Here is a 12218-nt window from a genome sequence, read left to right as displayed (position 1 = left end):
AGGTGTAGTGGTGTCTGGCCTCTATGATTCTTGGCTTCTAGACATGCGCCTTGGCCAAGCAAAAGCTCAATGATACTAACGCAACCGCGTCGAAGGGCATCATGTAGTGGTGTATTGCCAAGATTCGTGTCCGCCACGGCAACGTTGGCATTCTTCTGTAATAGCAGCCTGACGACTGCGACATGACCGCCGGCCACTGCATGAAGCAAGGGTGTTCGATCACTTGTATCCCTAGAGTCAAGGCCAACACCTTTATCAAGTAGTAGCTGTACGGCTGCCGTCCAACGACGCTCTGCAGCTTGGCGCCCTTCTGAACCAGCAGCTCGAACATATCCTGCTGTCCTTCTTTCGCTGCACACCATAACGGTGTTGGCGCTGGAAATTCCGGGTTTGGAGCGCCTCCTCCCTCCAAGTTGGCGCCCATTTCGAGAAGTCGCGTCACAACGGCCATGTGGCCTTGTTCCGCGGCGCGTGAAAGCGGTGTCTGCCATTGTAAATTACCATATCTGGTACTGCGAGTGTAGACAGCGCACTCCAGATTGGCACCTTTGACGATGAGATTGGAAACAGCATCCAAATTCCCCTGTTCAGCAGCTGTGAATAGATTTGTTGGACGCCACCATGTGCCCATTTCAATTGGGGAATGTGGCAGTCCGTACAGCTCTGGATTCACGCCTTTTTCGACCAGGAGCTTGTAGATGCCCTCATGTCCATAATTGATACAGCACAGCAGCGGTATCCTGTCAATCTCGTGTCGTTCCCAATCAAATAAAAGACGACCAAGCCAATTAGAGTCGTCACTATCAAGCCCCTTAGTGTTGTTAATGTGCTCAAGACTGTTAGGGACGTAATTCTTACGCTCCCAAGGGTCATCGCTATCCTGAAGCCCATAAGGACCGTCGCTATTCTCAATCAGTAATTTAGCGACGGCCTCATGTCCGTTTTTTATCGCATGGCACAAGGGCCTCAGCCCATCGTAGCGTACTCCAGTGTCGGCGCCTCGTCGTAATAGCAGCCTAACAACCTCTTCATGCCCCTTTCTTGCGGCCAACATTAAAGGCGTTCACGCACCAGCCCCCCATGGCATAGGGCTGGTACAAACCGCGTCCACGTTGTGGCCGCTGTCTAGCAACTCAGCCAGTAAATCCGCAAGCCCGAAATATGCTGCCAAGTGAATGCCAGCCATGTCCAGACACTCCCAACCCACGTGGTTTCCGTGAAATACAGCTAGACTCGCCGCGGCACATAAGCTTTCACTTTTAACAAAATCGAAAAAAAGCAATGCACGGCATTTGTCCCTCGAGGTACAACTCAACATCGTCGTCGTGGGCTCGGAACTCCAAAATCTTGCTTCTTCCACCAAACTTCTCCTGTATTGCACTATTATGTCGTGAAGTTGCAAGTATATTTGTGCAGGTAGCGTTCTGAAGCTTAAACAGCTGATCTAGAAAGGATTTTCGACTTTCACCCTCGTCCGCTTGGCACTCATCAAGTGCATCGATAAGAATAAACACTTTTGAATATATTCCAACTAAACCCTTGAGGACAGTAAGAAGTTCATTAGAATTCGGTTGCGTTGGTGCCTGATTGTTATGCGTTTCGTAAAGGGACTTGATGTTATCTGGCAGAGTAGGCCGAGCTCGAGCTAGCTGCTTCACCAGACTAGGTAGCACATCTTGCGTGATTTGCCGGTCTTTTTGTTGAAAAATGCAGAATATAGATGCGATTCCGATAATTCCCTTCCTCTCTAGAGCGCTTTAGCATATCTTCAATTATGATTGATGTAAGAACCGACTTACCCGCGCCCCCTGACAAAATAATGTCTGCTTATTGCCCGAAACCCACTCCTGGAACTCAGGAGACTTTAAAAACCAGTCTCCAGTGTTACCTGCTCGTATTTTAATGTTTGAGTCAAAATCAGGAAAGTATTCAGTTGCTGTAATCCATTTTAGAATCCTTCCGCTCTTGTCATTATCCACTGCAGATCTAATCATGCCAGTATCTTTTGCCGTTTTAGTGACCGTATTTGATACTATTCTTCATTAGCAAATAATACTTTTGTAATGTATGCGTATAACTAACTATCATCAAGCAGGTCTTTAATCTTCTTCTCATTAACCACTGTCTGTGGAGGTACGCATAAGAGAAGATCCTTTGCATATACTGCTGCCGCCATTGCCGCATAGCCCTGCCACTGCTTATTTTTATGAGAATCAGAGTAGTCGCAAATACCGCGAATAACAAGGCAGGGGAAGCGGTTCATTAAGACTGCTGCTTCCATTTCAAAGCATAAGACATTTTTTTCCCTTGAGAATTTATCTCGGATAACCGCATCTTTCATTAAGCTATTCGCTGAGGCAATTAGCCCGTAGTGAATCTGGGTGTTATCTTCCCCATGGTCCCTCTCCTCTCGTTGTCGCAGTCTCGTGAGTTCATTGCCACAGCATTCCTCGCAGCTGGTTCTGTCGCTCGGGTGAACAAAGTCGATCCGGTACAGCCTATCAGTGCTCGAGTCTGGCCACCCATATTTTCTTCGCACCATGGCCTTTTCTCGCAGGATCGATTTATTTTTTCTTCATACCGGCGGCTCTCAGCCTTGAGCTCATGATTTGCTTCCATTTCGAGCACTGCACTTCGCAAAAATACTTGGCGGTTCGTTGAAAGAACCCAGAAGGTGAAACTCCTGACCTTGCCGAATCTTGCCGAAATCGTACTGGAAAACGCCACTCTCCCTGTCATATGGCGCACTGACTACGACGTCACCAAGACGAATATCCTGCTCCTCATTGGGGACGCCACCAGCTATGCCGACGAGGAGACCAACCCGTACACTGGGAAAGCTCCGGAGCATATCTGCTGCGACATCCGTAGCCGGAGCTAAGCCATACTCGCCTTTTGGTAAGCTGGCTATAACGACATTATGCTCTCCGACTCTTCCTAAAGTATAACAATTTTGGTCTGCTGGGGCATGCCCGTCTACCTGGGCATATTCTTCGTCAAGAACGGCTATAGCTGTTACACGGAAATGGCTGGTTACACAAGGGCTACGGTCACGAGACCTAGGGCAAAGACCCTCACCGACTTTTTGTATTTATAGACACCTTTGGTCCCTCAAGGCCTTGAGGAAAACCAAGGACCTTTGATACCAAAGACTGTTATTAGATGAATTGAGCTATTAGCTCCAAGCCCTCCTTGAGCCCTTGTCACAATAGCACCGACATATTCAGGGAGAATCGGACATATCCAACCAATTGTGTAGTCGTCCCTACCTGGACCTTTCCTCTCACTCATGTCTGACGCTTGACGGGTTTGCTGGCTTCTCGTATTTGCCTTGTCGTCAGGGCTCGGGACAGCTTCTGCGATGCTATTCACCGGGCCGTTTGGAACCGCTAAGCTATGTTCTGCTAAGGATACTTTGTATAAATGTTGTCGTAGCTAGACGGGGTTAGGAGTAGAAGAGAGTACAAGGGGAATCGGAATAGAGGAGTAGTTGTGGGCTGGCAGAGGGTTCCCTGTACTCCGTATAGTGCCATGAAAGATCAAACAAGGCTGCGGGCCGTACCGTCATGTTGACATGGAGGGCTGCACCAGGCAGAGACGCAAGAGCACCAATACCACCTTGATTCTTGAACGTAACGTTCGGGGAGAAGGTTGTCCAAGACCCTCTGTTGAACCATAATAGAACCCAAACTTGCTTGCAGCTGGTACGTCCTGGGCTTCATGCGTTGGGGGGGAAAGAGGAAAGAGGGACATCTGCAGGCTGACAGCGGGTCTAGCCCCTTGTACACCCAATATTCTGCATGTTGGTGATCATCAAATTTGTCTTGGCCGAGTCAACTTGACGTTGAAGACTTCGCCATCGAGTAGCCACTTTCACCGTGATTCGGGTCAATGGATTACGTACAGTGTGCGGCATAATACATCTGCCAAACAAGAAGTACATACTAATATCCGATAGTATATTATAGTGTGGAGCACGGTAGCCTGGTACCTGAACTGATAACATCCTTTTTGCTTCCCACTGTACCTGCTAGCGGCAGGAACGGGGATTGTATTAAATTATGCCACGAATTGTGCAGTTAGCACTTGGAATAAGAAGAATAATACTGCGTATTAGTATAATAGCCTAGCTCTGTGATTTCATATAATATGCGCTAGAGTGTAAAAATAGGTACCCGTAAATACTCGTAAGTATTTAAGTTTTTCTTAGGTTATTTATAAGCTATTTATTTTATTATATAAGTAATTTAAGTATATTATAAGTAACTTAAGAAAAAGATAAGTATCTTATAAATATTTATAAAATATGTAATAATATAATATAATAATATAAATTAATTTTCTTAAAATAATTATAATAATTAATTATAATAATTAACGTTAATTCTTTAATATTTAATTATATTTATAATAAGTTTTAAGTTTAAAGTATTATCTCTTAATATTTAATATAACTTTAATTATTAAATTTTAAAGAGTTAATTAAAAAGTTAATAAAATTAATTATTACTTTCTTTTTTTTTCTCTTTTTTCTTTCTTTCTTTTATTTTTAACGTTTCTTATATTTAATTATTATCTTTTTATTTTCTCTTATACGTATAAGTTTAAGTATTTTTTCTCTTTTAATATTATTTAATTTTTCTTTTTATTTTTATTCTTTATTTAATAATAAACGTTTTATATAAGTTATATTCTTAAATTCTTTACTTTATTATAAACTATTATAATTACTTATAAGATAATTAATATAAATAATTATTATAAATAAATATAATTATATAAATCTTTTATATAACTTTATAAAAAGGTAATATTTTACTTTTAAAAGATATTTAATATATTATATAAAGTATAAAAGTTTTAAAATATAATTATAATATACTTTATATATTAACTTAAGATATTTATAATTAAGTATAATAAGTAAATAAGTAATTAAATATATATATAATTTATATATTAATTAATATTTAAATTAATACTATTTTAATTAACTCTTATAAAGCTTAAATTATATTAAGATTTTAATAAGAAATAAAGATACTTATATTATTAATAATCTCTCTTATTAAACGCTAAAATAATACTCTTAAAATAATAAGTAAAATATCTTTTTAATAGTATTAAATTTTTTAAAGTATTATAATTAATTTAAAGTTAAAGTTATAATAATTATTTATAATAATTATATATACTTATTATTAAATTTAAAGTAATATAATCTTTTAATTAAGATTACTTAATTAAATAGCCTTTTATTTATTATCTTTTTAAATTAATTACGTATAATTATTATATTTTTACTTAAAATACTTTATAATATTATTATTAAAAATAATTAATAAAAATAATTAATAAAAACACTTATTAAAGTAATTATAAGCGGGAAAAATTAATAATAAAGAGTAATAAAGAAAAAAAAAAGAGAGTAATAAGAAAATTTAATAGCTAATAAAAGTTATATTAAAAGTAAAGCTTATAGGTATATAATTTACCTTACTTTTATATTTACTTTATTATTAGATTTTATATATTTTAACTTTTTATATATTATTTTATTACTTTTAATATATCTTTTTATATTATTTTTATTATAAAATATAGATTTTATTAATTATTTTTAATAATTATACTTATAATTATATAAATTCTTTTTTTAAGGTTTTATTTTAATATAATATTATATTAATTTAACGTTATAATTATAATTAATTTTAATGTTTTTGTAATAATATATATATAATTATATTAATTATTTTTACTTATTAAATTAATCTTTTAATTTAAGTAATAAAAAGTATAAAGTTAAGTTTAAGCTTTTATAAAATATATATATAAAGTAAGTAAAAGAATATTAATTATAATTAATTTTTATTAGGTATAAATAAGAAAATAAGTAAAATATTATATATATTAAGTAATATTATAAATTAAAAAAATTATATAATATTATAAAGTATAAGAAAGTATTAAAAGTAATATATAATACTCTTAAAAAAGAAATTAAGTAATACGGTTAAGTAAAATAATACGTATTATTTAATTATAATAATTATTTATATTAATTAATTTCATATAAAAAAGTAATTATATTTAAATTAAAGTTATAATATAATACTTATTAAATTAACGTAAAATAAAAATAATAAGAATTTAAATTAAGAGGATATTAATAATAATATTATAAATTATATAAATATAAATTATATAATAAGAAATTCTAATAAAAGCATTTTAAAAGTAAATATTTAAGAGATAAAAATAAGCTTTTAAGATATTTAAATTAAAAAAATTAAGGTAATTCTATTTATATTATTTTATTTATATTATTAATATTAATTTAAAATAATAATTATATTATATTTAAGCTTATACGTAATATAGCTATTAAAATCTTGAATATTAAAGATAATTTAATTTAAAATTTAATAATTTTATATATACCTACTTAATTATAAGAGAGAGATTATTATTTTAAAGTATAAATAGTTTAATATTATATAAGTTTTCTTTTATATTAAATACTATAATAAATATTTAATATTATTAGTTTTACGCGCCTTTTATAACTTAATACTTTAAAGGTATTTAATTTAATAAAGTTATTAGTTTAATACTTTATTACTTACTTATATTATAAAAAATACTATATAAGTTAAGTTAATAATATTAAGTATAATAAAATACTTACTTTTAATAATTAATTATTATAATTATTTTTATTAATTATTTTTAAATAATATTATAAAATCTATTAAAAGTTCTTAATTAAATAATACGTATAAATTAATTACTTATATCATTTATATTAATAGCTAAGTAAAATTAATATAATTTATAATATTTATAATTAAAATTATATATATAATCTTAATATAACTTAACTTTTTACGTTTTTAAAGTAAAAGAATTTACTTAATTTAACTTATTTTTAGTTTATTATATTTAATAATTAAATTATTAAAGTAATTAAAAGCTTTAAGTAACTCTTAAAAGAATTAAAGAATATAAAGTATTAAATACTTAAAAAATAAAATAAAAAAGTTATTTTAAATATTAATTTAAAGTTAAAGATTTAAAAAATTCTTAATAATATTATAAAATAAAAATATTAAGAATAATAAATAAATTATAAGTATATTTTTATTAATTAATTTTAATAATTAATTATTAGCTTAACTTTTTAATAATATAAACCTAATAACTCTTAGCTTATATTATCTTATAAAACTATAACTTATAAGTAATATAAAATATTATATATAATATAAATAACTCTTTTCTCTTTTTAAGTTATTTATTATTAAAGATTTAACTTAATTATATAAGTAATAATTATTATATTATATAATTTTAATATATTATAAATTATATATATTATTATTATAAAAAACTTTATTATAGAATTAATTAAGTATATAATTTTTTTAATAATATATGAAAATAAACTTAATTATAATACTAGTCTTTTAATAGGCTTTTTTAAGAAGATTTATTATAGGTTTTATTAAAAAGAGAAATATTAATATTTATTTATTAAATAAATATATAAGGTAAACTTATATATAATCAGAGCATTAACAAGAAAACTACATTTTCAATTTTCAAAAAAGCTTAAATAATTAATAATAAATCTAATAAAATACTTGAATTATAATAATAAATACATAAATTAGCTAATATTATAACCAATTAGCTCACATAAAATAGTGGGTCCCTCTAGCTTATTATAAGCTTAAAAACTAGATTATGTAATTTTCTAAAAACACACTACACTACACTACACTACAAAAACTACATTTTGTAGTTTTTGAAGTTCTAGGCTTATAAGAGCTTATAAGGACCCACTTTTTTATGTTAGCTTATAGTATGAAATTCATACTATTTATCCGTAAAATTTATAATCTTATAAGTATTTTATTAGATTTAATATTATTTATTATATTCGAAACTACAAAAACTACAAAACTACAAAACTACACTACTTCCAATGCTCTGTATATAATTAAAGTATTAATAAAAAAAACTATACTACATGTAGTTTTTTAGTGTAGTTTTTAGTATAGTATAGTTTTTATAGTTTTAGTATAGTTTAACTATATTATAATTATATTTATAATGTAATATATAATTATAAGGGCTTTAAAAGTAGACTTATAAGCTTATAAGAATAAGAAAAAATACTAAGAATTTAGCTTATTATTATGCTATAAAAATATCCTTTATAAGTTAATTAATAAGTAAGATATTAAAGTTTAAAGAATTCTAAAAATAAAGATATTAACTTAATTTATTTTAAGTATTTAATAAGAAATAAATGCTTCTTAAATGTTTTTTATATATATATAATATATATAATTAATATAAAAATTTAAAATATTTTTTTTTACCTTAATTATATATAAATAATATTTTAAAATATTTTTAGTTTTTATTTATATTTTATTTAATTAAAATAAATTTATAAAAATAAGTAATAAGTATTTTTATATTTTATATAAGTTATTTTAATAGCTTATTAATATAAAACGTATAACTTTATTTAATATATATTTAATAAAATTTATATAAATTATTTTATATATAATTATATATGTTTTTTAATTTTATTAATATATATTATTTATATTAAAGTAAAACTATATATATTATTAATTTATATATTATAAAGTATTTTATAAGTTTAAATATATATTTAAGATAATTAATTATATATATATAAAGATTAATATAAATATTAAAAACTTTATTCTTAAGTTTTTTTTATTTTATATATTAAAGCTATTATAACTTTATAAAAAAAAGGAGTTTAAAAATAAGAGTAATATTATTTTAAAGCTTATAATCTTAGCTATTTAAAAATATTAACCGCACTTAATTTCACTTATTAATTATAAAGATAATAGTTATAGTATTTAATAGGGTAAGTTAATTAAGGTAAAACGCTATAGTATTTTACCTTACTTTAATAAAAAACGCTATAATTTGTATTTTCTAATATCTCTACGAATACTTAATTAAAATTTATAAGCTTATAATTAATTAATAGCTCTTAAAAAGCTCTTTAATCTAATACTAAATATATAATTATAAGTCTAATATCTTAAAAGTTATATTTAGTTAAAGTTTTAAGATATAAAGATTTCCTATAAGCTATATATATATATTTTAAGTAATAAAATAGTATATTATTATATAATATAATACCTTTAATATATTATAAGTATACTAGCTTTTTTAACTGTTTTATTATAATTATATTTTCTCGTAAAACTATTCTATTATTTTCTATATAAATATATATATTTAAAAGGTAAGTTAAGTATTAAAAAAATGCTTAAATTTTAAGGTTTTTGAAACCGTTTATATTATAAATTTATTTTATATATTAATTATATTCTCTTACTTTAAAGTTTAAAACCTTTCTTTTTTATATTAATCTTCTTACTCTTATAACTTTATAAATACTTAACTTTTATTTAAACTTTTTTTATTATTAAATAACCTTAAATTTAAGCTATCTTATAAAAACTTTTTATTATTTAAAACTTACCTTTATAATAAATTAAAATTCTCTTAAAATTATACCTCTTATTATTATAAATAATTTAAGCTTTTCTTAATAAACTTTAATTAAAAAAGATTATATAAGTAATAAAAGCTATTAATTTCATATAAAATTATATATTATTTAACATAACCTTTTTTCTTATAAGGTTTTAATAATTAATTAAAAAAAACCACGAGAAATTACCTTTTTTTATAGCTAATTAAGCTATAACTTTACTTTTACCTATTAAACTAGCTGTTTTTAATCCTTTAATAGTTTAGTATATTATAGGCAGAGCATTGGAAGTAGTGTAGTTTTGTAGTTTTGTAGTTTTTGTAGTTTCGAATATAAAAAATTATATTAAATCTAATAAAATACTTATAGAATTATAAGTTTTACGAATAACTAGCATAAATCTAAAATTATAAGCTTATAATAAAAAAAGTGGGTCCTTATATACTATTATAAGCCTAAAACTTCAAAAACTACATTTTGTAGTTTTTGTAGTGTAGTGTAGTGTAGTAAGTTTTTAGAAAACTATATAATCTAGTTTTTAAGCTTACAAAAAGCTAAAGGGACCCACTTTGCTAAATAAGCTGATTGGCTATAATATTAGCTATTTTATGTATTTATTATTATAATTCAAGTATTTTATTAGATTTATTATTAATTATTTAAGCTTTTTTAAAAATGAAAATGTAGTTTTCTTATTAATGCTCTGATTATAGGCAGAACATTAACTGTAGTGTAGTTTTGTAGTTTTATAGTTTTTGTGGTTTCGAATATAAAAAACTATATTAAATCTAATAAAATACTTATAAGATTATAAGTTCTACGGATAACTAGTATAAATTCTATATTATAAGCTAAGATTAAAAAAGTTGGTCCTTATATACTATTATAAGCTTAAAACTTCAAAAACTACAAAATGTAGTTTTTGTAGTGTAGTGTAGTGTAGTGTGTTTTTAAAAAATTACATAATCTATTTTTTAAACTTATAATAAGCTGGAAGGACCCACTTTTTTAAATAAGCTGATTGGTTATAATATTAGCTATTTTATGTATTTATTATTATAATCTAAGTATTTTATTAGATTTATTATTAATTATTTAAGCTTTTTGAAAAAATGAAAATGTAGTTTTCTTATTAATGCTCTGATTATAGGAAAAAATATTCTATTATTATAATACTAAAAGCTAAAGAAAACGATAAAATAACTAGTAAGTTACTTCTTTTATTATTTTATATTTTATTATATTATAGAATTACCTTTAATTTTTAACTTTTTAATTAAATCTAGCTTTTTTAGCTTTTTAAGAAGTAATAAAAGACCTAAAATAATACTATTACTAGTAATAGTAATAGATTTTTTAAGAATATTACTCTTATATTAACTCTTAAATTTATGCTTTAAAATAACTTATCTTTTACTATTATAACCAGAGCTCTTACGAATATAGTAAATATAAGTGTATTATATATTGTATTTTATATTATATTGTATTTTCGTGTATTATATTTAAATACAATACATTACATTTAAAAAATACCTATAAATGTATTTTAAGTGAAAAAGACCCTTGTTTTTTTAACTTGGATTTATAAGGATAATTATAAGGGTTATAAGGGTAAGTCTTATATTATTAAAAAGAGCTAAGTTAGCTCTTTAAAATGCCCTACTTTTTATTACTATAAGTTATTATCTTAAAAGGTTATAAGCAATTGAAAATTCGCCCTGCTTTACTTACTTTTTATTTTAAGACATAACTTTAAAGCTTAATATCTCGCTTAATATCCACATTTTAATGTTAATCTTTAAAGATTTGAAATCACGTGATTTTTAGCTTTATTTTAATATATAATATGCTTATGTAAGCATTTATTTCTATTATTAGATATTTTATAGCCTTATAATACATTTATAGGTATTCTTATCTTATAATATATTATAATATAATATAATATAATATAATATAATATAGTATAGTAAAGACTATAAGAAATATAATATATTTAGAGGTTTAATTATAATTAATAAAAGCTTTAAAAAGCTTTTAAGTTATTATTATAAGTAAGTTTATATTATTATATTAATATATATAATATAACTTATATTATTATATATTATACTAATATTAAGTTATTTTAACTATAATATTAGCTTTTTTTATTATAAAGGCCTTATATCTTATATAAAAATATTATATTTTAATATAAAAAAGAATATAATAAATAAAATTTAAAATTAAGTTAATAAAATAGGTTTTATATTTATTTAACTTAATATTTAAACTTTTATTAATTTTAAATTATGTTTAAGTGTTTTAGCTAATTAATTAAACCCTTAATTTAACTTAAAATATTATTTAATTAGTAAATATATTTATATTTATATTATTATTATTATTATTATAATTTAAAAGCTAATTATATATTTAGGATTTAAATATTTATTTATTAATTATATTAGCTATTTAATTAATTTAATTTTTAATAAATTATTAACTAAATATAATATAAACTATAAAAAAATTATAAGGTTAATAGTTTATAATTATATATAAAATAATATTAATTTATTAACTTTTTAATTATAGCTTTATTAAAGATAATAGTTTTAATACTAATACCTTTTTATCTTCTTTTTTAAACTTATATTTTAAAAGG

General features: G+C 25.2%; 1 protein-coding gene across 1 annotated transcript; it reads right to left on the bottom strand.

Annotated features, from left to right (window-relative positions):
• Positions 1-37: 37 nt before the first annotated feature.
• On the bottom strand, positions 38-1054 carry J3458_005082 (uncharacterized protein; the record flags this gene model as incomplete). The annotated part of the gene is made up of 1 exon (XM_007811819.2): positions 38-1054. The coding sequence occupies one exon, from the start codon at positions 1052-1054 to the stop codon at positions 38-40; it is 1017 nt and encodes a 338-aa protein (XP_007810010.2).
• Between the last annotated feature and the right edge of the window lie 11164 nt (positions 1055-12218).

Source organism: Metarhizium acridum, assembly GCF_019434415.1.
Source record: "Metarhizium acridum strain ARSEF 324 chromosome Unknown scaffold_31, whole genome shotgun sequence".
NCBI lineage: Eukaryota > Fungi > Ascomycota > Sordariomycetes > Hypocreales > Clavicipitaceae > Metarhizium > Metarhizium acridum.
Note: the sequence above shows the minus strand (reverse complement) of the source record. Positions and strands in the feature narration are given on the sequence as shown.